Raw genomic sequence first — 26,669 nt, 5'->3', positions numbered from 1 at the left:
ATTCCCAACAGTGGGATAGCTGGGTCGTATGTTAGATCTATCTGCAATTGTTTGAGGAACCTCCATATCGTTTTCCATAGAGGCTGCAGCATTTTGCAGTCCCACCAACAATGTATGAGAGTTCCTTTTTCTCCGCAACCTCACCAGCATTTATCGTTCAGAATCTTTTGGATTTTAGCCATCCTATCTGGGGTTAGATGGTATCTCAATGTGGTTTTGATTTGCATTTCCCAGATGCTGAGTGATGTTGAGCATTTTTTCATATGTCTGTTGGCCATTTGCATGTCTTCCTTAGAGAAATGCCTACTTAGCTCTTTTGCCCATTTTTTAATTGGGTTGCTTGTTTTCTTCTTCTAAAGTTGTTTGAGTTCCTTATATATTCTGGATATTAATCCTTTGTCAGATGTATATTTTGGAAATATTTTCTCCCACTCTGTTGGTTATCTTTTAACTCTGTTAATTGTTTCTTTTGCTGTGCAGAAGCTTTTTCGTTTGATATAATCCCATTTGTTTATTTTTCCTTTGGTTGCCTGTGTTTTTGGGGTTGTATTCATGAAGTCTGTGTCCAGTCCTATTTCCTGAAGTGTTTCTCATATGTTTTCTTTAAGAAGTTTTATTGTTTTAGGTTGTAGATTTAAATCCTTAATCCATTATGAGTTGATTTTAGTATATGCTGAGACGTATGGATCTAGTTTCATTCTCCTGCATATGGATATCCAGTTATCCCAGCACCATTTGCTGAAGAGGCAGTCCCTTCCCCAGTGAATAGGCTTGGTGCCTTTCTCAAAGATCAGATGACAGTGTGTCGGTTGATTTCTTGATTCTCTATTCTATTCCATTGATCGGTGTGTCTGTTTTTATGCCAGTACCATACTGTTTTGGTTATTATAGCTTTGTAGTATAGCTTAAAGTCAGGTAGTGTTATGCCTCCAGCTTTATTTTTTTGCTCAGCTTTGCTTTGGCTGTGCGTGGTCTTTTATTGTTCCATATAAATGACTGGATAGTTTTTTCCATTTCTGAGAAAAATGTCTTTGGAATTTTGATGGGGATTGCATTGTATTTGTATATCACTTTGGGTAGTATGGACATGTTCACTATGTTGATTCTTCCAATCCAAGACCATGGGATATCTTTCCATCTTCTTGTATCCTCTCTAATTTCTCTCAGCAGTGGTTTGTAGTTCTCATTATAGAGATTTTTCACATCCTTGGTTAACTCAATTCCTAAGTATTTTGTTTTTTTGGTGGCTATTGTAAATGGGCAGGCTTTCTTGATTTCTCGTTCTGCATGTTCACTATTGGAGAAAAGAAATGCTACTGATTTTTGTGTGTTGATTTTGTATCCTGCTACTGTGCTGAAATCATTTATCAATTCCAACAGTTTTTTTGTAGAGGTTTTAGGCTGTTCGATATATAGGATCATGTCATCTGCAAACAGGGACAGTTTGACTTCATCTTTTCCAATCTGGATGCCCTTTATTTCCTTCTCTTCTCTGATTGCTCTGGCTAGTACTTCCAACACTATGTTGAATAGGAGTGGTGAGAGTGGGCATCCTTGTCTAGTTCCTGTTCTTAAAGGAAAAGCTTTCAGCTTTTCCCCATTCAGGATGATATTGGCAGTGGGTTTGGCATATATGGCTTTAATTATGTTGAGATACTTTCTCTCTATACCTAACTTATAGAGGGTCTTTGTCATGAATGAGTGCTGAACTTTATCAAATGCCTTTTCATCATCTATAGAGATGATCATATGGTCCTTGTGTTTGAGTTTATTAATATGGTGTATCACATTTATTGATTTGCGTATGTTGAACCAACCTTGCATCCCTGGGATGAATCCCACTTGATCGTGGTGAATAATTTTACGTATGTGTTGCTGTATTCTGTTTGCTAGTATTTTAGTGAGGATTTTTGCATCTATATTCATCAAGGATATCGGCCTATAGTTTTCTTTTTTGGTTATATCTTTACCTGGTTTTGGTATCAGGATGATGTTTGCTTCATAGAATGAGTTTGGGAGATTTGCGTCCATTTCAATCTTTTGGAATAGTTTGTAAAGAATCGGTGTCAATTCCTCTTTGACTGTTTGGTAAAATTCTGCTGTGAATCCTTCTGGTCCTGGGCTTTTCTTTGTTGGGAGCCTTCTGATAACAGCTTCAATCTCCTTTATTGTTATTGGTCTCTTCAAATTTTCTACGTCTTCATGGTTCAGTTTTGGGAGCTTGTGTGTGTCCAGAAATTTATCCATTTCCTCCAGATTTTCAAATTTGTTGGCATATAGTTGTTTATAGTAGTCTCGAATGATTCCTTGTTTTTCAGATGAATCAGTTGTAATATCGCCTTTTTCATTTCTAATTTTTGTTACTTGAATCTTCTCTCTTCTTTTCTTTGTTAGCCATGCTAATGGTTTGTCAATTTTATTTATCTTTTCAAAAAACCAACGTTTTGATTCATTGATCTTTTGAATTGTTTTTTGGTTTTCAATTTCATTCAGTTCTGCTCTGATCTTAATGATTTCTTTCCGTCTGCTAACTTTAGGTTTGGATTCTTCTTGTTTTTCTAGTTCTTTAAGGTGAAGTGTTAGGTTGTTCACTTGCCATCTTTCCATTCTTCTCAGGTGAGAATTTAATGCAATAAATTTCCCCCTTAATACTGCTTTTGCAGTATCCCACAGGTTTTGGTATGATGTATCATTATTTTCATTAGTTTCAATAAATTTTTGATTTCCTGCTTGATTTCTTCTTGGACCCATATGTCATTAAGTAGAATGATGTTTAATTTCCATGTGTTTGTATAGTTTCCAGAGTTTTGCTTGTTATTAATTTCTAGTTTTAATCCATTGTGGTCTGAGAAAATACATGGGATAATTCCAATTTTTTTGAATTATTGAGACTTGATTTGTGACCTAATATGTGATCTATCCTGGAGAATGATCCATGTGCTGATGAGAAGAATGAATATTCTGAGGTTGTTGGATGGAATGTTCTGTAGATATCTGCCAATTCCAATTGGTCTAGAGTCTTGTTTAGATCTTGTGTTTCTCTACTGATTCTTTGCCTAGATGATCTGTCTAATAATGACAGTGGGGTGTTCAGGTCCCCTGCTATTATGGTATGAGTGTCTATTTCCTTCTTTAGGTCTAATAGAGTTTGTTTTATAAATCTGGCTGCTCCAACATTGGGTGCGTACATATTTATGATTGTTATGTCTTCTTGATGGATCAGTCCTTTTATCATTAAGTAGTGTCCCTCATTGTCTCTTTTTATGGTTTTTAGTTTAAAGTCTATTTTGTTAGATATAAGAATAGCTACTCCAGCTCGTTTTTCTTTTCTGTTTGCATGGTAAATCTTTTTCCATCCTTTCACTCTTAGTCTGTGTGAATCTTTATGGGTGAGGTGGGTCTCTTCTAGGCAGCATATAGTTGGGTCCTCCTTTTTGATCCAGTCAGCCAGTCTGTGTCTTTTGATTGGGGAATTTAAGCCTTTTACATTAAGAGTTGTTATTGAAAGGTGTTGATTTATTCCTAGTATTTTATTGGTTGTTTGGTTGTCCTAGATGTCTTTTGTTCCTTGCTTTCTGATTTACTGTTTGGTTTCTGTGTTTGTTGGTTCCTTAGGTTGTAGATAGCGTTTTTTTTTTGCTTGTTTTCTCTTCATGAATGCCATTTTTATTATACTAGTGGGTTTTGATTTTTCTTGGGTTTTTATGGCAGTGGTAGTTATTTTTCAGGAACCAAACCCAGTACTCCCTTGAGGATTTCTTGTAAGGGTGGTCATGTGGTAGTGAACTCCCGCAGTTTTTGTTTGTCTGAAAAATATACTATTTGCCCTTCATTTCAGAAGGATAGCCTTGCAGGGTAGAGTATTCTTGGCTGGCAATTTTGTCTTTTAGTATTTTGAATATATCATCCCATTCCTTTCTAGCTTTTAGGGTTTGTGATGAAAAGTCTGATGTTAGCCTGATTGGGGCTCCCTTATAGGTGATTTCATGCTTCTCTCTTGCAGCTTCTAAGATTCTCTCTTTGTCTCTGAGTTTTGCCAATTTGACTATGACATGTCTTGGAGAAGGCCTTTTTGGGTTGAATACGTTTGGAGATCATTGAGCTTCCTGGATCTGAAGATCCGTGATTTTTCCTATACCTGGGAAGTTTTCTGCCACTATTTTTTTGAATATGTTTTCAATGCAATCTCCATTCTCCTCCCCTTCTGGAATACCCAGGACTCGGATATTTGAGCGCTTAAGGTTGTCTGATATCTCTATCAGATTTTCTTCAATGTCCTTGATTCTTTTTTCTTTCTTTTTGTCTGCTTGTGTTATTTCAAACAGCCCATCTTCAAGTTCAGAGGTTCTCTCTTCAACTTCGACAAGCCTGCTGGTTAAACTCTCCGTTGTGTTTTTTATTTCACTGAATAACTTCTTCAGTTCAGCAAGTTCTGCTACATTTTTTTTTTCAGGACATCGATTTCCTTGTACATTTCCTCTTTCAGATCCTGTATACTTTTCCTCATTTCATCATGATGTCTAGCTGAGTTTTCTTGTATCTCATTCAGTTTCCTTAGAATTATCACTCGAAATTCCTTGTCAGTCATTTCAGGGGCTTCTTGTTCTATAGGATCTAGAGTTTGAGATTTATTAACTTTTGGTGGTGTACTTTCTTGATTTTTTGTATTTCTGGTATCTTTTTTTTGATGTTTATTCATTGTGGCAGGGGGTTTCACAGTCCACCGGTTTGAGACTGTTGACTAACTAAGATGTTGCTGTGGTTGCCAATTTGGTATGGCTACCTCTGTGACTGCTCAGTTGGCCTCTAGTGCCTTGTGTGTATGGTTGCCTCGGGTCTTGGGCCTCTCCGGGGAGCCACCTTTCTGGTCAGCTTGGACTCTGCTGGGCTGCTGGATCACGTACCACAGGGTGTGTGATCTCTTTTGAGCTTTCACTTGCCGTGCAGGACTTCTCCCTGTTCCGTGTGCTCTGGCCCGGGCTGTTGGATCATGCAGTGTCGACCCCACAGGGTGTGTGGTTTCTGTCGAGTCTCCGCCTCCCTGGCCGCATGTCTCCCTGCTCTGTGCGCACTGGGCTGGGCTGGGACGTGTCTTCTGGAACCCTCGTCTATCAGCTGGGCCTTCAAGACCTTTTTTTCAAATGCTGGTTGTAGGTCCAGTTTCCACCACGTGTCTGGGACTTACCAGGTCTTTTGCACTCAGATCCTGCGCTCTCAAGACTCTACCAGCAGCTACCAAAGGCTGGATCCTCATCCAAAATGACTTCCAATTCTGGTGCTCTTGCAGCTTAGGCCCTGCTCACTGTCGCTAGGGCGAGTTCATGAGCTTTTAACAGCAATACCTGCGGGTAGACCGCAGCTCCCAACCCTGCCACTCGAACCTCCCACTCGGCAACCAGGAGCAGGAGGCCCCTTTGCATTTTTCAAGAAGCATTTTATTCTTAAAATAGTACTAAAGGTAAGGGAATATGCATTTTTAAATACCAGCGAACAGCACAACAATGCATGTATACATCAGTCTGTCAGTGAGTTAATTTAATTAAGCTGTTAACTTGGACACTACTTATTCCCATGTTTCTTTATTTATTTATTTATTTTATTTTTTTTTTTGGTCTTTTTCATGACCGGCACTGAGTGCACCAGCCATTCCTATATAGGATCCAAACCCGCGACGGGAGCGTCGCCGCGCTCCCAGCACAGCACTCTCCCGAGTGTGCCACGGGCTCGGCCCTATTCCCATGTTTCTAAGAGTTGTGTCAAATCCAACAAGCTGCAAATGAAGAACTCAAGAATTTCTCATTGGGTTGTATATTGGTCCATTTCTGTTGCTTATAAAAAAATACTTGAAACTGGGTGATTTATAAAGAAAAACGAAATTTATTACTTACAGTTTCTGAGGCTGGGACATTGAAAGTCCAGGGAACACATCTGGTGAGGGTCTTGTTCAGAGACCAAGTGACAAACCTTCAGTGACAAAGGTTATCACGTTGTGAAATGGCAGAGCAGAGAGATACTCAGCTCCTCATTCACTCCCCTTTTAAAGCCCTCAGAACTACACCCCTGACCACCATTTTTAATCCATTCACTGCACGATCCTACACTCCAAACACCTCTTCAAGGCCCCACCTTTCAATTACCATAATAGGATTTCCCACCATCTTAACAGTCATAGTGGGGGGCCAAGTTTCTAATACATAAAACTTGGGGGACACAATTCAAGCTTCAGTGAGTTTGGAGGGGACAAATTCAATCCACTACAAGTTGAAAGAGGCAAACTTGAAAATCAGTTAAAAACACCTTTAATAAGAAACCACACAGTCCTAAATTGCCAAGGACTGAAAAGCAGAAGCTAAAATACAGGTCACAATCTAATCTCTTCAAAACAAAATAAACCTATTTTTAGCTAAAAAAAAAAAAAAAAAAAAAAATTCAACCATACTACATTAACCCTTCTCTAAGAAACGCTATACCAATTAAATTGCTATTTAATATTCTGAGTTCCTATTATGTGCTAACTCTGTTTGTCCTGATTAAAACATTTTTCAGTCCAAGAAATCCAAACTAGAATCAATTTCACCTGATTAAAACATTGAAATTAAACTCTTCTAATTGCTAATACTGCCCAGAAATACATGAGAACTAGAAGTTCTCCAAAAGCTTTTGAGCACCTGAATAATCACTTGGGTTGTCTCAAATACAATGAATGGGATTTGTAATCTGACTGATTTGGCTTGGAATAAAAGAGCCCATAAGAATTGATTTTTTTTTTTTTTTAGCGGTTTCCAATCTGCAAGAGGATAAATTCAGATAATGAAAAAACATGGAATAGAAAAAAAGGAGAAAACTAGGGCCGGCCCATGGCTCACTTGGGAGAGTGTGATGCTGATAACACCAAGGCCAAGGGTTCAGATCCCTATGTAGGGATGGCCGGTTAGCTCACTTGGGAGAGCATGGTGCTGACAACACCAAGTCAAGGGTTAAGATCCCCTTACCAGTCTTTTAAAAAAAAGAAAAAGAAAAGAAAAAGAAAAAAAGGAGAAAACAAGAAAATTTTCCTGACATTGCCTTAATCAGTCCTCAGAGCTGACAGTAGCTACAGCTCAGCTGCTACTGCCTCATCCATCTATACCCATCATGAGGATTAATGGCCACCTTGCTTACTGTCCAACTCAGTCCTCTCTTCTTTCATGACCTTAACCTGCCAGTGTCCCAACTAGCACATAACTTCATTTCCCAAATCAAAAGCTATTTTATTTATACTTTATTTCTCAAGCTATAAATGCCAAAGCTAGTTAAAAATTTTTTTAAAAAAATGAAAAAATGAAAATTAAGTGCAGACTTACTCTACCAAATTTAAAGGAAAGAATAAAGCTATACTTTCTTTTTTTAACGTGGTACCAATTCAGAGGAATAAGTCAAAAAGAACAGAGGAGAAAAATCCAGAAACAAACTAGGGAAGTATAAATTTTTACTAAATGGTAAAGGCAATATTTGAAATTTAACAAATTATTTAACCAACTTATTAACCAGCTGAGATACTTAGCTAAAAATATCGGAAGAAATACTCCTGACTCGTATCATCTACCAAAGTAAATTCTAGGTAAATTAAAGATAAATATATATTTTAATGAACTCATAAAAGCTCTAGGAAAACATATTTTTCTTCTCTTTGTATAGAGAAAAACTTTCTAAGAATGCATACAAATTCATATTTTTAGGAAAAAAATATATTTGACTAAATAAAATTCAGAAAAGTCAGTAGGTATAAAATTACATAAACAAAGTTTAAAATCATAGGACTACCTTTTGCTATTACAAATTAATAAAAAAGATAAACATCCAAAAAGAAATGAAGGCAATTTACAAAAGGGAGAGAAATGGCCAAAAAAAAAGTATGAAAAAGAATTCAACATCATCCTTACCAAACATATGTTCAATTTAAAATAACAAGACTGGGGATGTTTTTGTTATTTTTCTAACAAATTAGCAAATTGTTTAAAATATGAAAACACTTATTCTTGAGGGGGGGAAGAGCATTCTCAAGAACTGCTGAACAGGAAGGTGATTTGGCACCGTGAAAAGTGGTTGAAAAGGCTCTTCAACCCAACTTTGTTCTTCTAAAAGCATCTTAAAGAACTAGTTAAGGATGTGCGCAAAGATTGACTCTTCCCTCAGAAATCCACATAACTCTTTTTCACCTCATTTGGGTTTGAATTCCTTCACAGTGAGGCCCACATCGTCACCCTATCTAGAATGACAATGCCCCACATACTACTTATCCCCTCTCCCCACTTTATTTTTCCCAGTAGCATCTATCATATCATATACTTTACTTATGTAGTGTTTATTTTTTTTTCTCACACTGAAATATAAGCAATATAAGGCAAGTATTTTTGTCTATTTTGATCACTGCTATGGCCAGGGACAGTCCTATGTTTTGTGGGGCCTTACACATACACAATCCTGTGGTCTTCATTTTAAAAAATAAGTTCTTTAATCAATTTTAAATTTTCAAATGTGAAAATCTGAGGAAGGCTGGCTGTTTACCTCAGTTGGTTAGCGAGTGGTATTATAACACAAGGTCAACAGTTTGGATCTCCATACAGGCCAGCCACCAAAAAAACCTGAGAAATAAGACAAATATTACAAAATCTAGAAAAACGACAATTCTGGCAAATCAAAACCACCTCATAAGTTGAATTATTTTGATATTGCCTGGGTTCGTGAAGATATGTTCCCACAAAGCCTAGGAATAACCAACATAGTTCAGACAAAAAGAGTTCATTTATTCATTCATTGTTTTACAGATTTATTGAAATTTATTGAGATAATTCACATACTATAAAATTCACCTATTTGAAGTGTACAATTCAATGGCTTTTAGTATATTTACAGAGTTGTGCAAACATTACCACAATAATAACTTAGAACATTTTCATCATCCATGATAAGTTTGTAGCACATTTTCTCAGCTGATGAACATTTGAGTTGTTTCTACTATTTTTGCTAGTTTGACTTTTTGTTTTATTGAGTTTTTTATTGAGATGAAAATCACATACTACACAATTCACCTTTTAAAAATATACAGTCCCATGGTTTTAGCATATTCAAAGAGCTGCGCAATCATCACTAATTTCAGAGCATTTTCATCACCCCTGAAGAAACTCCATGTTCATTAGCAGTCATTCCCCTTTTCCTCTTCCCCCAGCCCCTGGAAACTATCAATCCCCACTCTATTTCTATGGATTTGCTTATTCCAGACATTTCATGCAAATGGAATTATACAATATTTGGCCTCTTGTGACCGGATTTTTCACTTAACATAATATTTTCAAGGTTCATCCATGCAGTAGCATGTATCAGTACTTCATTCCTTCTTATGGCTGAAAAACATTCCATGGTATGGATAATACCACATTATTCATTCATCAGTCAATGGACATTTGCATTGTTTCCACTTTCTGGCGATTATGAATAATGCTGCTATGAACATCTATGTACAAGTTCTTATGTGATGTATGTTTTCATATCTCCTGAGTATACACCTAGGAATGGAATTGCTGGGTCATACGGTAACTCAGAGGTTTAACGTTTTGAGGAACTGACAAATTTTTCCAAAGTTGCTGCACAATATTTTACATTCTCACCAAGTGACTTATGAGGGCTCCAATTTCTCCATATCCTTGTCAACACTTGCTATTGCCTTTTTTATTATAGCCATTCTAGTGGGTATGAACTGATATTTCACTGTGGTTTTGACTTGCATTTGCCTGCAGAATGCTGTTGAACATCTTTTCATGTGCATTGGCCACTTGTGCATCTTCAATGGAAAAATACCTGTTCAGATCCTTCACCTGTTTTTTTTTAAAATGTGTTGTCTTTTTATTATTGAAGTGAGAGGGGAACCCACTGGAGTAGGGGAGTGACATGATTTGAGCTATATTTTACAGGCTCAGTCTGACTGCTGTGTTGAGACTAGTTTAAAGAAGAAAAGGGGCAAAAGCAGGGAGACCAGATAGGAGGCTAGTACAATAATCTAGACACAGAACTAGCCCGGTTAGCTCTCTCAGTAAAGAATGGCACTGATAACACCAAGGTAAAGGTTCAGATCTCTGCACCAGCCACTGCCAAAAAATAATCATCATCATGTAGACACAACAGTGTCTTGAACCACAGTGGTAGCAGTGAAGGTATGAGAAGTGTTTTAATTGTGGACGCATTTTGAAACTAGAAGCAACAAAATTTCCTGATGGATTGCATATGGGATGGACAAAAATGAGAAGTCCTCAAACACTGCCTGTCTTTTAGCCTGAGAAACTGGAAAGATGGGGAATATCATGAGCTTCATTTCGGACATGCTAAGTTTGAGATGCTTATTAGGCATCTAAGCGGAGAAGTCATGCTGGCAGTTGGATATACAATTCTGGGGTTTAGAGCACTCTGGGCTGGCGATCAAAATATGTGAGTCAGCTGCCTACAAAAGCTATTTAAAGCCATGAGACAGCATAAAATCACCAAGTCAGTGAGTGCAGAGTAGGGAAGCTTTTTTCTAAACAAATGAAAAGTTGACTCCTTACTGTATGATACATACAATTTTCTATTATGTAAATTTCAACTTAAATTTGTGGGAAGTGGATTAATCCTGTAGCTACTCACTAATTAGCCCTTATAAATATGTCTTATGTGACACCTTGCACTCATCTCTCATTGACATGTTTTAGGTTAAAAAAGTCCCATCTTGAAACTACCTGTGTATCTGCCCCGCAATCTCCATCTTCCTCTTTTTGATAGCTATAAGAAGAGATAAATGTTGGTGCCAGTGTTTGGTGGGGATCTTCTGTTTCAGAGCCTCTGGTTAGATGGTCTCAGGGTGACAGAAAATGTTCGTAACAGAAAACAACATGCACAGGCAAAGTGAGTAGGCTACAGAGGTGCTCTAGACCATATACTCTTAGGATGCAGGCTGCAGTGCATCGGCTTAGGTACCACTGAGACTCCACAAATGTTAATGTGGCATCCTGACTAAATCAAGCACCCAAGTAAAACCTGTGTTTAAAGCTTGCTTGACTCATTTCCATCAATATGAAGGTAGATTTCAGCAAAAGCATTGTCAAAGAACCACAAATGATGAGGCTGCAGCGGTGATGGCTGGAAGTGCTGGAGAATTCTGGACTGGTCAGGGGAACAAGCATACAAGTTTGGGAGGAGGGCTGTAAGAATCATGAAACTTTACAGAATACGGTGATATAATTTGTTTCTCAATTGCAGAGGAAATAAAAGTGTGAAGGTAGAAGCACGGCTGCATTTAATGCTTTAAGTTAAGTGAAAGTATTATCCAGATAAAGTTGAACTGATGGTCTCATTATTTTATTATTCTGAGGAGAAAAAAATGAATGCACAAGTGTAACTTAATATTTAACAATTAATTTGGAAATGAGTGAAACAGCTATATTTACCCAATTTTGACAAAGACATAATCAACAGTGAAGAGATATTGTGCAAAGTCTCCTAGTGTGCTCCTCTCCAAATGAGCAACCTTAGGATTAAGAACACATCATTTACATACCTAGTATTGAAAATGAATAATTGTTTCATGACGGCCATCTATTAATTTTTCTTGGAAACTGTTTTTGCTTATGGACATTTTATAGTAACACTGGTAGTATCAGATTTCTATTTTTATTGAAAAATTAACTTTACACTTAGCTGGGCAACACAAACAAATAACTACCTCAATTTCTTTATAACCTAGTTGCCTAAATCCACTGTTAAACATCTGATCTTCCCCAAATGTTTCATGCCTAAGGAGGACACATTATTCCTTAAGTAGCACTTTACATTAGTGAGTTCTCTTCTGCAGTGCACAAAAAGACTCTTCAGAATATGTAGAGTGCTTTTTTTAAAGTATCGGGTTTTGCTCCCTTTTTCAATATGGCACATTCTTGACTGAGCTGTCCCCCTCCACCTCCAAGCTTCCATCTCCACCCCAGGGAATGTCAACCACTGCAAAGTTAAGACTGGAGTCCTTCCAGGCAGCACAACACTCCCGGACTGCTTCTCTCCAACTACAATGAGTACAGACACAAAACTAGTCAAATTCACATGAAGATTATCCAGACAAAAATACTGGGAAAATAAATTTGCTATTTTCCTTTCCAAATATAATGTATCCCAAGGTAAAATATAAACTTTTTCATTGAATAATGTACATAAAAGCCTTTCTTAAAGAGTCAATGACAAGCTTTATTTAAAAAGTAATCATCCTCATCATGCATACACAAGTATAATGCATCCTAAAGTGGTCTCAGGGATCTTTCCCATCACAGCTGGGGTTACACATATCACTGCTCCATCCCGTTAGCATGGCTATCTGAAAGTGGATTAGAATGCATGAGCTATTACACACTGAGATTTTTGCAAATATGGTACTTCATGAGGCAGAATGGAAAAATTAAAATGCACAGCTAATATTCATTTACAGAAATATTTCCCAGTTGTGAACTAGTTTGTCATGCTTAGCAAATGCTAGCATTCTCACAAATATTTTGGTTCTATTAGGGTACAAAATCTGAGTTTTGCAAACTTTGAAAAGGCACATTTTTGTGACACTGCCTAAGCTATTCCCTAAGAGCATAAAGTCTATTACTAACAGTTCAGTCTCTAGAAGGGTCCTCATCAAGGAGATAATCAGAGGTAAAGATTTTCTGAGGACTTTAAGAAAAATCTGTGGGTTCCCAAGTAGAGGAAAAGAATTAACTATAAAAAGTAAGACCAACTGAGAACTCACCCTGAGGAATGAATGAGATGGGACAAATTTGTTCCTGTCCCAAAATATTGCTATTCTTCTATAAATTGCTGGAATGTTTTTCCATTTTACCTGGAAACACTGCCATCTCTGTGAATAAGTAAGTGGGTCACGAGGCATTCTCTCACAGGCATGCAGCTGCAGCACTAAGTGGAAACTGCATGATGCAGGTACCAATAAGAGTTCAAATGTTGGGAAAATAATCACAAGTCATTCACTCTTTGTGTGAAGAAGTTTGATCAGATTACATTCTTCTCAACACCACACGTTATCAGCTGTACTTAGAAACTGATTAATGGAGTAGAAAAATGGATGACTTTGGAATACAAAGAACCTCATGAGTGGGGCAGGGTAGGAGGAAGGCCCCCAGCTGGGAGAAGAGGGGAGCAAAACTCACAGGGGTATAACTGGACCACAAGGGCATTAGGAGTCAAAGTGAGGAAGACCTTGTTCTTAGGAAAAGGGGTGGAAATTTGCACTGTCCTTCCTCCAAACTACTTGTGCTACCCTGTTTCCAAGACTAAAACTCAGGCAGGTACCTTCAGTATCACAGGTCAGCTATATTAGGGTTTAGCTGCCTTGGGAGGTTTAGCCTGCCTTGGAAGGCTTGGCCTGGAAACTCTGTCACCAATTCATAACATCGTTTTTGTGTAAGAAGTGTTTCAAAGTCTGCCTATAAGCCAGTTGTTTGGAACATGATTAAAAATCCTTTTATAAGATTACTGACTCATGGGCAATTTTTGAAGTGTATTCTCAGTTTTAGAATGTAATCAATATGCTTTAAATCTCCAAATATACTCTACAATATACAGGAAAAAATGAACCTCTCTATAAGGAAAAAAATGCCCAATATTTGTGACACCAGGATAAAACTTTTGTATTGTACATTCATATATATAGCAATACTTCCTAATGACATTCATGGTTTAAATGATAACTTAGGCACTGCAGAATAAGTGTCTTTCTTTTCAGATACACAGCAAACATAGTAATCTATCACTTCAAATTCTCTATATGCAAGTGCTTTTTATCATTCTGGAAATACAATCAAGAGGTAATGCTTTAAGGCTACATATTAAGGCTACCTTGGTTATTTGAAATGTGTATAAGCAACGAAGACACTTTTGCAAAAGGTAGTAGAAATGAATCACTATTGCTGTCTTAGAAAGAAAAGCTATTACAAGTCAACTAGACATTCAAAATGGTATCTTAAAACTAATTACTTTTACTCTATTGCAAGACAGATTACTGCTCAAAACAGCCGTTTCAAAACATCAAGAAATTCTCATTCTTTTGTTATCTTTTAAGCAAGGCAACATCAGAATAAAGACGTCTAAAATTAAACTTTTCTTCTCTGTTAAAAGTGAAATTTATTATGATACAATAAGTGCAAGTGTCATTATTAAAAATGTTGATTAAAATTATAAAGTATCTAAATAATTTTTCTAATATAAATATTGGAAATAACAACTTTAACAATTCTATATGTACACAGAACATTGAAAACATCAAATTATGCCCAAGGTCAAAAAATAACGTTGCACATTAACCCTTTAGGTATCACTTTTATCTTCTGGTCCCAGCATCATATCAGCATATGAAGGGTGGCTAATAACTCTGATCACAAGCCTCAAGGTTTAAGTGTTTTGAATATAAGTCAGTTATCATAAATTAACAATGTTTAAAAACCATTGGTTGTATTCTGATCAAGTGGTTCTATTTCCCATATTTTCCTTTCTCAATAGGTTTTGGACAAAAAGATGAGCCAGAAAAACTGTGATTATAGGATCCAACATGACATGTACTACCAATGATTCATTTAAAGGTGGCATGAAGTTATTGTTATACATATATACAGGACATGAAAGATAATAAGTACACCAACATGTAAATAAAATAAAGCAGTTCATCCTTTACTTGCTTACTCAGCTCCCCTATCTTTTTAGGAAGGAGAAGCCACAGCCATGGAGAAGTACAAATCAGAACTGCTAAGGAGTGGGGGTGGGGCAGCATAGGGAAAGAGCTGGGGAAAAGAGCCAGGGGATCAAGGGAAACTACAAAGTATTATCTGTCAATTCTTCCCCCCTTCCTGCTAAAGCAGGAACTGGTTCCAGCCCAGCCTCCCTCCCCTGCATCCCAGTGGGGCTCTTAGATTATCTTGTGCCCCCAGCACTGTGAAAACAGCCACTGCCTTTCAGTGATGTGAGGGCATATCTGTGCCCTACTAAGAATGGTTTTCACAAGTTTGAGGAACAGGCCAAACACCAAAGAGGTTTGAACGTATCCTCAATGTGCGGGCAGGTGAGACTTTTTTACAAATAAGCAGGTAACACCTAGAGAGGTTAAGTGGTCCAGTCAGGGGGAAGACAAGGAAGCTAGGCGTGATGTTTATTCCACAAGGACAATGCTTCCCGAACATTAATGTGCATAGGATTCACTTGAGATCTCATTAAAAATGCACTGGGTTTGGAGTGGGGCTTCAGATTCTGCATTTCTAATAAGCCCCAGGAGATATTGATGCTCTTGGTCAGTGAATCACACTTTGAGAAGCAAGGGTCTACAACACACAGAGGGGGCCACCTCTGTCTTTCTGGGCCTTAAGAGTCCTGCCCCAGGGTAATCTGTCTACCCAAACACATCCCCAGGCAAAAGGCTTAGATGCACGGCATAAGTGAGCAGTTGTCTACAAGACTACATCAATATATTTTCGGAGAGCACCATGACTATATGAACAGCCAAACAAGTAACATAATTTAACTTAAGAAAAAGAAGATGTCTACTTGCTGGGAATAAAACTAATCTTTTACTCATGAAGTCTTCCTTAAAGTGAAGATGATATATAGATATAAAAAAGACAGCATATTCAATTCCATAGTAAAATGCCACATGTGTGCACATAATACATACAGTATGAATTCTAAGAGAGTCAATGCATTCTATCAGAATAAAGTGCTACCACTGCTCCCAGCTAAAATCATCTCCTCTTCCAAATACAAGGAAAAAACCTTGAATTGTAAGGAAAATGACTGCGTTGCCTGCCAGCACAAGGCCACAGGCTCCCCATTTGATCTGAAACACAAAAAAAGGATTAAATCCTTACTTTCTTCATATTGTACTCTTTGCACACATCTGTTATTTTCTGCATTAGAAACTTCCAACAAAATATTACACAAAACTACTAAAAGGCTTAACAATGTAACAGTCGGGAGACAGTGAACTATTCGGTAATTAGTCTAATTACTTCTGTGATGCTTGTTAATTAAGTCTTGGACCAGCCTTAACATTTTCAGTATTAGACATGTTTCTCTACTTGTTTTCAGTTGACAATAATTGCCTTAAGTAAAATACATGTAGCGGGATGATGAACAGTCCAGTTACAATACTGGGTACTGAAAGTTCTGCACGCATCGATGTCTTTCATGGAAAATAGGAACTGGAGAGTTAGAGATTTGTTTGTTTCTTTTCTAGGCAAGAAAAGACCTTAAATAATAATCTGCATACGAATGAAAGCAGCTTTCCAGTTTGGCGGAAGGTTTTACAGAAGCACAGTTGGGGGGTGAGAGCACCCTCTAGTGGCCATTTTTGTTTTAATCTATAAAAACTTCTTCACAAAACATGATGGTAGTTATTGAAAGGGAAAATTTAAATATTTACAGCACAACTTAAGAAGTGCTAGTCTAAGGCACATGAATAAGGTTATAATAATCTTGCATTCAAAAACTTTCAATGCTGCTTTATTATCTCAAACTGGCATGGCATTTAAGACCTTGCTTGATCAGGCTTCACAATCTTGTTAAACTTAATCTCAGTTATCTTTTTTGCTCCATCATATTGGACAATTCCTTATTCCACATACTGCATTATTACACTTGGGTGCCATTCCATACTTTAATCCAAATACTACTTATCCTTAGAGGCCCATATCAAATGCCAGTTGAAATATCTCTCTTCTTGGTGCTCCAATGGCTTTCTGATCATGTTTCAATTATCACACATTATACATTTATAGTATACTTACCCATCAGGCTAGTTTCTATATTCTTTATGAGCAGAGATAGTATCTGGCTCTTATTCCTGGTGTTTTACAAATAGCAGATGTTCCAAAGATATTTATTGAATAAAGAAGATTCATGCATATCTGATATTCAATGCACTAAATAAGAGTTTCAGGAAATTGAAACAGAATGCAGTTGGGGGAATAAAAGCAAATAGCAGGAAAGACAGTGAACAACAAAGAATTGAATAAATTATATCTACAATGTGTGTTTTGGAGACAAAAAGAAAATATACTGGATGTGAAGATGTCATCTTATTCACTGTATCTTCTAGTAGCTACATAGTTGTCCCTCAATATATGCTTTCTGTATTGAGTTGAGAATTGAGTCCATGATCCCATTTGCAGGAGAAGAATTTGATATGATCTTCATTTTGTAACTAGAAAAGTATTGCTAGTAAAGTCTCTGTGGACTGCCATAAGATTTAAGAGGTAGAGATTAAGAACAATTTCAGAGAACAGCCTGAAGTAGAAAAAGCAAGAAATCATATCGTCTGGCTAAAAGTTGTTAAGAGAAACAGAGCATTCCGAAAACATGGTCAAATACTGATAGGTAGACCTAAAGTGGAGGAAGGGAGACAATAAAAATACATCTGGCTTTGAGTATAAGTCTAAGCAATGAAAATGAAATTGAGGTCCCAGACACAGGCCTGTTAAGTAAACTCAGCAACAGTTGAGCAAAACAATACAAAACAAAACTTACCACAGCCACACGAGCAAGAATAACAGGAAATCCAAAGGCAGAAACAACAATTCCAGTAGTGAAGAAATATGCCAGTTCCCGACAGGCACTACTGGTTGCATCAGAGTCATAAGTGACTCTTTTGGCAATGAAATGGGGAATGGGGGAGATGGCGTGGAAAATCAGGACGAACAAGGGCCAGTAAACGCTGTCAGTTGGGCCCAGTCAAAACCCAAAAAGAAAAGTCACAGTTACATTTTGAATAAAAGACATACTACTGTTTCAAAAGCATTGTTAGCTAAAATGTCTAGGTCAAAAATCAACCAATTGATTAGTTTAATCAATCGTGAATATTAGAACATAAAATGATTTCTACCAGGAATAGATAAGTAGTGATAATTATAAAACTACTAGTTCATTAATATGTGTAGGTAGCTCACATTATATTAAGAAACAATCACATATATGATCTAGAAACTTTATCATTTTCTGTATTACTGAGCTGCAACTTCTTTAAAGACAGAATCCTAACATAGTCACCTCTGCTTTCCCTACAAAACATAGAACAGTGGCTTTATTGAATAATTCAACAAAGATCTTGAGTGCATGCATGCCTGAAAGCTTTCAATGGCTTAGAATAAAACCCAAATTCTTTGCCCTGGCCTACAAAGCCATATATGATCTGGCATTATCTACTTCTTCCATTCATTTTTGTACCATCTGCCCTTCATTTGCTTAATCTTTAGCCACACCAGCCATCTTTCTGTTCCCTGAACACTCTGAGCTCATACCTATCTTGAGGCCTTTGCACTAGTTGTGCCCTCTGCTTGGAATGCTCTTCCTCTGATCTTCTCATTGGCTGGCTCTTTCATATCATGAATCTAAACTGATAGAGAGATCTCCTAAAGGTGGCATTCCCCGACCATCCATTCTAAAGTACCCTAGGTCACCCTGGAGCATATCACCCTCTTTTAACTTTCTGCACAGCACTTATTCCCATCTGATATTTTCTTGCTTATTGAGAACAGGGATCTGATTTGTCTTGGTCAATTTCCATTTATCTCCAGGGCCTAAAATAAGGGGCACCATTTATACTTGTGGAATGAACGAAATAATAAGTGGATTTTAAGTATGGGAGGCATGAAAATAAATGTCACTAGTAAAAACTTTAGATGTACTCAAATCTTTATACTAAAAGATCACAATAACACTGTAATGCAAAAACAAGGCTGTTTTCTTCCCAAATTTCAGTGTTTTGCATTAATAAAAAATTGCCATCTTGTTTCTAATTGTGTTTTCTCTATAAGTACTTCAAAAATAATCATCTTCTTCATCAGTTAGACATTTATTATGTTTCATTTCTTAAGAAAAAAGCATACTCGCTACTCATTTATATATATACACACCGCAGTAATACATATCATTATAGAAGTCTGATAACACAGATCCACCCAGACTGGCAGCACCTACAGGCATGAATTGGGGTGAAGCCAAACTAACAAAAGCTCCCCATTTCAACCACAGATCTAGGTAACCAAAAAGCAAGAAGGGAAAGTGGCCTTCACCAAGAGAACTCAGGAGAGAAACACTGAGTTTGGACTCCTGATTGTAAACTAGAGAAATTACAGTATGCTTCAAAGAGGCCCTTAGAGATTCTCTAGTTTAAAGCCCTTATTTCCTCATTATAACGAGGAAATGAGATACAGAGCGGAGAAGAGTTCTGGAATAGACCCAGCTGTCACCTGACATGCCCACAGCTAAAGGCTCTTAACTCTTCTGAAATACACTCTCAATTTTCTGAAAAACAATCTAAGAGACTCTATGTTTCCATTCCTAGTAAGCCACCAACATCCAACTAAAAGAACTGCTCAAGTAGAAGCTACCTGATTTATATACAAAATTTAAATATTAAATATATACTATTCAGTAAAAGGCCAAAAGAGTAAATATTTAAGCTTTGCAAGCCAAATATTTAATATTTTCTCTAAAGAGTAAATATTTAGGCTTTGCAAGCCATAAGGTCTCTGTCTCAACTACTCAACTCTGCTACTGTATTGCCAGAGATAATTCTTAAGCAAATGAGCGTGGCTGTGTTCCAATAAAACTTTAATTACAAAAACAGGCAGCAGGCCAGTGTGCTGACTTCTGATATAGTTGATCATCCTGTGCCACTATAATTAAGACATAAAAATAATTTCTTTGTAGTAGCAGTAATGGGTCATTCTCTTACCTTACAGAGTCACAGTGTATCACAGAGAATTAAAACACCTGGACTTAGAGTCGGCTATGGAATAACAGGAAAACCTTTGGCCCAGAGAGTCAGAACACAAGTTCCACTTCTGTCTCTGCCACTTATTGCTGTGCAATCTGGGAAAGTCTTTAACTACTCTGGGCTTTGGTTTTTGAGCTAGAAATGAGGATAACTTAAATCCCTAAAACCAGAATAAAGTAATAACTATGAAAGCTCTGGACAAACGTAAGTTAATGTTTATATTTGGATCCCTCTTGCGTTTAAACAATTTCTGTGATAGCTGGCCAGGACTAGGGTAATAGATTTGAACTCATCAATGTCATAACAACTAGCTCCAGATGGCCTCAGTTAATCACATCATCTTCTATCCAGTTGAATTCTCTGTGCTTGTTGAACCCTGACATCAATTAACAAAACCTGTTCATTCCACCTCCTAGATCACTCTCTCATTTTCTTTCCATTCCCACTGCCATGGCCCTAAATTTTGCTTGACTTATGATAACAGTTCGTTACTGTTCTCCCTGACTGCAGCCTCAGCAGTTTCCTATCTAGTCTCACATTTGGCCAGAGTGACTTTTTAACATAACCTCCTCCCTCCAAACCCATTCTCAAGATATTTTCCCAGCTCCTATGGCATAAAGTATATAAAATCTAACCTCCTCTGCACGGCATACAGAGCCCTACAGTGCTGACTTCATTCTTGACCAAGCCTTCTTTTGCCACCACATACTACAGTTTATGCTCTACCAAAATGAACCACATGTGGTTTCCTGGACAGTCTATATGCTTTCATGTCTCTGGACCTTAGCATATGGCTTTCCTACTACCTAAAGCCCTCCTTCCCCAGAGATCTGTATGACCTACGTGCTTATTTTCTTGACGTTTCTGCTCACACGTCGCCCCCTCAGAGAGACTTTCTCAGGCCATCTGCTCCCCAGCCTCTGTGCCCTTTATTCTTCATAACATTCCTACCTCTGACAGAATACACATTTTTAAATCTGCTTATTGTCCATCACCCTCACTGAAAAGAGAGCAGGACCTTTGTTTTCTTATTTCTTAATCCCCAGTTCCCGGGACAGTGGCTGGCACATGGCAATCATGCAACCAACAATTTTTGAATGAAGAAATTTGTTGAACGTTCCTTCTGCTTGGAATGCCCTCCCCTGACCCATCAGCCTGAGAAAGCCTTATTTATCCACCAAGTCTCAGCTCAGATATGACCTCTGCTGTGCAGCTCCCCCGACTGTCCCAAGGAAACTCAGATGTACTTTCTCTAAGCTCCCGCTGTACTCTGCACGCATATCCAACACAGCTGTCATCCTACTGACTGGATTGCCTGCCTGTCTCTCACACACAACTAGAACTGCGAGCTCCTTGAGGACAGGACTGTGACTCCTCATTCTCATATCCCCAGCCAATCTAGAGTAGGTTTTTAACAAATGTTTATTAAATTAATACATCAATTTTAAAAAGAGCTTTTCTCTGCACAAATATACCTGGACCCATGAAGAGACTGGGTTCGTAAGCTGGGCTTCACTAACTCATTTGTTAGAGCTTGGTGCTGAATGGACCAAGTTCTCTATCATCCATACTAACAGTGACCAAGACATAAAAAGAATAGTTCTTTTTGAAATGGTAACTTACCCATAATCTTCCAAGGCACATCCCAGCATAAGAAAAGTCAGCCCAATGGCCCCACTGAAAGATAATGCCACAAGAGCTGTGAAAAATAAAACCAAGAGTTAAAAATCCCAGAACAGTGGTTGCCAGGGCCTAGAGGGTTTGGGGAGGGTGGAAGGGAGAGCAGGAATAGGGAGTGACTACTAATGGGTACAGAGTTTCTTTTGGGAGTGACAGAATGTTCTGGAATTAATAGTGACAGTTGTAAAACATTGTGAGTATACTAAAAACCATGGAATTTTACATTTTAAAAAGGTTAACTTTATGGTATGTAAATTATATCTCAATAAAATTTTTTTACTTAAGAAAAAGGTCCCAAATTTAAGCAAATGTAGCAATTTACTTATTTCATTAACTGATGTTACTTTGACTAGCAAATGACTGCTGTTATGGACTGCATGTTTGTGTCCCCTCCAAATTCTTATGTGGAAGGTATTTAGGTTTAGATGAGGTTATGAGGATGGGGTCTCTATGATGGGATCTCTCTCTCTCTCTACTTTCCACAAAGTGAGATACAAAGAGAAGACAGCCATCTGCAAACCAGAAGTGGGCCTTCACCAGGCACAGGATCTGTCTGCACCTTGATCTTAGACCTCCCAGCCTCCAAATCTGAGAAATAAACATCTGTTGATTAAGCCACCCAGTCTACGGTATATTTGTTAGTAGCCCAAACTGATTAAGACAAATGCCTATGCATGCCACTTCAAAACCATGCGGTGAAGAAAGGTGTCAAGCAATTCCAGTACCTAACCGCTATGTAACATATGAATTCCCTCTATATTTGTCACAAGAGGGCAGCCAACTCATCTGCACAACTCCAGTGAAGGGAAACTCGCTACCACCGGAGGCAAGTCATTTTATTGACAGTTTCTAAATGTTGAAAGCCCTCCTTCCTTAAATTATATCCCAGACTGCCTCCTTACAATAAATATCTTTGATCATTTTGCTTTCCCAAACCACAGTACTTCAAGTCTTTGAATCCTGCTTTTATGTCTTCATAGAAAACAATTCCCAACTACTATCCACTGAATAAAATATTTTTTCCCTGCATCTGTTAGACACTAATCTCTGAGGGACGTATTAGTCCTTGTCATGCTTCTAAGAGACAGAATGTCACTTGAGCTGTGAGTCACAAACATGGGTTCAAACCTTAACTCTGCCACCAACTGCTTGAGTGACCTTGAGTAGAAGCCGAAACTCTTTGAACCTGATTTCTCACCTGAAAAATGGGAATAAGAGTGCCACCTTACTGAGCTTATGGAAATTAAATGAGATAGTCTATGTAAAGTGCTGGGCAAAAGGATGCTCAATAAATAAATGTTGACTGATACAGGTATCTTCTTATTTTAGCAATGTTCTTGGATAAAGGAATAAATCAAAAACATAGGACACTGTATTATCCAAATTCTCTTCTGAAAAAAAAAAAAATCCACAATGCAATACTCACAATTAGTCATTGATTAAACTAATGAACATTTTTGATTGCTTCCTTTTACTTTAAGAGGAGATTCAGGAAGATTTTTATTGGAAGATGCCAAGGTGCTTTTGTAAAAAACATCTGGAAGTACACAGATGTTAGGGGACAAAGAAGCACTGCCAATTTTAAACTATATCTTTTTCCACTTAGTACATGCCACTTTTTAATGGAAAATGTCCACGTGTAGAGGGAAAGCAATTTTTCATATTGTTTCATTACAGATGACCTTGTTGTAGTTGGCTTTGCCCCTTTTCTTTGTGCCTGGCCACCTGCAGTGCTCCTTCTCCATGAGACCTGTCAAAGCTAGGAATCGTAGACCCTTTCTTTCTGTTCCAACACCAATCTCTCAAGGTTCGCAACCGTATTTCAGCTTGATTCTTTTGGGCCCTTTTCTTCAGCTTTTTTCAGGAATCCTCTGCCATCTGTATTAGTTTCCTAGAGCTGCCATTACAAAACTGGGAGTTGACCAGGAATTCTTTTCACTCCACACACCCTTGCTGAGAAACTGCGTTCAACCCAAAGCTCCCTGTACCACAAGGGCCCAGCCATATCTGAAGCTCCAGCCCAGAGTAGGTCCTAAGACCCAGGCCTGTATGTACCTCCACCTCCAGTCTGGATTTCTCTGCCTGGATAGGCAAACAGGACCTTAAACTCAATATGTGTAAAACTGAACCCCCATACCCTCCTCCTCCAAAATACACATCCTTATCTTCCCTGTGATGGTCCTGTCTTGGAGGACTGAAACCATGTTCCTCATGGCACTCTACCTTCAAGCAAATCAGCAATCAAAGTGACAATCTCCCAGACCTTACTCAAACTCACCCTCTTCTCTTGAACTCTCTGCTACTGCCCTAGTGGCAGCCTTTCTTTGTCACCTCCTGCCTGACTCCTACTGTGACTCTTCCAGTCCATCCTCCACATAGCAGACAGTGATCTTTCAAATATACGCAGCCAGTGTCACCACTTTGCAGTTGCTTCCCCAGCCTACAAGTTGTTCTGGCACTCGAGGTTCACCATGGTCTGACCCCTAACTGGTTTTCCAGCTTCAACTCTCACCACTCTCCCCCTAAGTTCCAGTCTTACTAACATAGCTTAAGTTTCTGAAGAGATCAAGGCGTGTTCTTTCATGCCCCCAGCCCCATGTTGTCTTCTCCCTCCACCTGGAATATACTCTGCCCTCACCCCATCCCTTGCCAGGTGAAGCCTTATCCATCAGTTCACACATTGCCTTCTTGTGAAAACAGTCCTCTTCTTCCTCCCTGGAGCAGAGTTAAGTAATCTCATCTGTATTAATTTCCTAGGGCTGCCCTTACAAAATACCACAAACTGGGTGGCTCTGAACAACAAGAACTTATTCGCTCACAGTTCTGGAGACTAGACTTATTAAATCAGGGTGTCAGCAGGACCATGCTCTCTCTGAAGGCTGTAGGGAACAATCCTTCCTTGCCTCTTGCTAACACATGGTAGTTGCCGGCAATCTTTGATGCTCCTTGGCTTGCAGCTTCCCATGGTACTCTCCCTTGTACGTATGTCCAAATTTCTCTTTTTATAGGAATACCAGTCACTGGATTAAGGCCTTCCATAAGCCAGTATCATCTTAATTTGATTGCATCCACAAAGACCCTATTTCCAAATAAGGTCACGTTCACAGGTACTAGGAAGTTAGAACTTGAACCTTTCTTTTGGGGAGACACAATTCAATCCACCAATACCATCTCTGTGCTCCACTGCATCTGAGCACACCTTACATACTTACACAGTAATATAATTATTTCCAGCTCTGTCACTCAACAATAACTTCTCACTTATCTTTTTATCCCAAGTTTCTGACAAACAGCAGGTCCTCGATAAATGGTGAATTGAATTATCTGCAAAATGCTTCCTTCCTTTAGTCCTTTTCCATTTCATAGCCTATCTTCTTTTTTACTACATCAAAATTTCTAACACATTCACACATAAACATTATTATTTGGTAGTTTCTGGTCATGAATAAACACTGTGCAGTACTGAGATACTCCTTGTCATCTGTTTTCTGCAGTGGCTTCAAATGGATATATTAAACACTGGACATTGTCCAAGTAAACCATGTTTACTAAACTGATACTGAACATAAAAGTCGTCCAGAAATAATGATAAAATGTGTCTGCTGCTAACGGCTCCCACAGATAAATTCATAGTGAACACACACGCACACATGCATATATATTGTATACATGTTTATAGCAGATGTTGATTACCGGGGAGGGAAGATCTTTGGGTACAAATTTCAAGGAAGTAGGAACTCCAACACAGAAACAAGTTATGCTACTCTATTCAAAAGATTAGAAATAAAATGGTTTCCTACCAAAAAACAGGAAGCTTTCCAATAACCTCTTCCTCCGCTTCCATTTCTCGTTTCTCTAAAGGCATACAGATAAAGGAAGCGGTGTTCTTGATAACCCCTTTTCATCAACTGCCCCCATTCAAAATCACAAACTGCACAAACACTACTTTCTTGTCTGTCCGTAGGCGGATAGAGATAACCCCGAAGAAAGTGTGGTAGAATTAGTGGTCAAATTCCACCTAATCTAGTCTCCACGATTTCAAGAAATACAGCATTCCTGGGTGCTTTTCATTGACACCGGCCCGCAGTCAACTCTGCCCAGTTGCAAAAATTAAGAACAAGGAGATTAAATTTCCCAATGCCGAGAACACTGGAGACAAAGGCTACTTGGTTAGGAATGGGAAGCTGCGAGGGGCAGGAAACGGGAGGAAAGGCGTTAGGGTGGACAAGTCAGGAAGCGGACAGAACTGAGGAGGGGCCTCGGAGGTGATGCTCCGGGGCCAGCCCAGGCTTCCCAGGGAGGCCCCGCTCCCGGGCGACAGCTCCGCCTGGGGGGTCTGGAAGACGCCAAGGGGCAGCGTCAAGACCAGTGGCCTTGCAAAAAAGGGCTGAGGTTCCCCTGAAATGTCCCTCTACCTGCACCCCGAGGCTCGACTGCAGCGGACGAGTGCCTCCCCACCGGAGGAAGCCGCTCCCCGCCAGCGCGCTGAAGGCGCAGCTGGAGGTGACAACTCCATCGCACGACCAGCGGGCCAGGGGCCGCAGATGTACCTTTAATGCCCGCCATGTCTCCCGAGCTGCGGCCGCTGCTGCTTCCGGCTTCCTGCCACGGCCACCGCCCGGGCCCCAGCCCCGGCCAGGCCTGGTCCCGCCCCTCAGATCCCGAGCCCGCCCCCAGCTCGCAGAGCCCCGCCCTACCGGCCCATAGCCCCGCCCCCAGCTCACAGAGCCCCTCCCTGCCGGCCCATAACTCCCGTCGCCCCAGTCTTCAGAGTCCTGCCCCTGCTAGTCCCGAACCCTCTCGCGTCACACAAGCTCCGCCCCTGCCAGTCCATAACTTCGTCCCGGCTTCCAGAGCCCCGCTCCTGTTGTTCCTGATCCTTGTCACTCAGAGCCCCGCCCATGCTGGTCCCGATCCACCCTCCGGGCCCCGCACTCAGGGCCCCGCCCCCGTTGGTCCAGGACTCGCCTCCAGCTCGCGAGTCCAGCTCCCCTCCCTGAGATCCCGGCCCGCACACCCAAGCTCGCGCAGAGTAATCTTGGTCCTCTGTCCCCAGCCCTCTTCCTAGATCCTAAGCTCTCCCCGTAATCCTGGAACCCACCCCACGCTCCACCCTTCCATCTGTGTGCCCGCTCTAGCCTCGGGCCGAGACACTTCTCCAGACCACTCAGGATGC

General features: G+C 39.3%; 1 protein-coding gene across 1 annotated transcript; it reads right to left on the bottom strand.

The window, feature by feature from the left end:
* Positions 1-14,299: 14,299 nt before the first annotated feature.
* Positions 14,300-26,090, bottom strand: LEPROT (leptin receptor overlapping transcript). The gene is made up of 4 exons (XM_063106174.1): positions 26,044-26,090; positions 21,437-21,512; positions 17,563-17,749; positions 14,300-15,874 (listed from the first exon to the last, which is right to left on the bottom strand). The coding sequence occupies exons 1-4, from the start codon at positions 26,057-26,059 to the stop codon at positions 15,758-15,760; spliced, it is 396 nt and encodes a 131-aa protein (XP_062962244.1). The 5' UTR covers positions 26,060-26,090; the 3' UTR covers positions 14,300-15,757.
* Between the last annotated feature and the right edge of the window lie 579 nt (positions 26,091-26,669).

This window comes from Cynocephalus volans, chromosome 8, assembly GCF_027409185.1.
Source record: "Cynocephalus volans isolate mCynVol1 chromosome 8, mCynVol1.pri, whole genome shotgun sequence".
NCBI classification, from domain to species: Eukaryota; Metazoa; Chordata; class Mammalia; order Dermoptera; family Cynocephalidae; genus Cynocephalus; species Cynocephalus volans.
Note: the sequence above shows the minus strand (reverse complement) of the source record. Positions and strands in the feature narration are given on the sequence as shown.

Bases quoted from the DNA above. Each gene is read 5' to 3' on its own strand.
- LEPROT (XM_063106174.1), bottom strand. The intron at 17,750-21,436 runs GTAAGTTACCAT...CCCAACTGACAG, and splicing joins TGTGCCTTGGAAGATTATGG to CGTTTACTGGCCCTTGTTCG. The intron at 15,875-17,562 runs GTAAGTTTTGTT...TTTGTGTTTCAG, and splicing joins TTCTTGCTCGTGTGGCTGTG to ATCAAATGGGGAGCCTGTGG.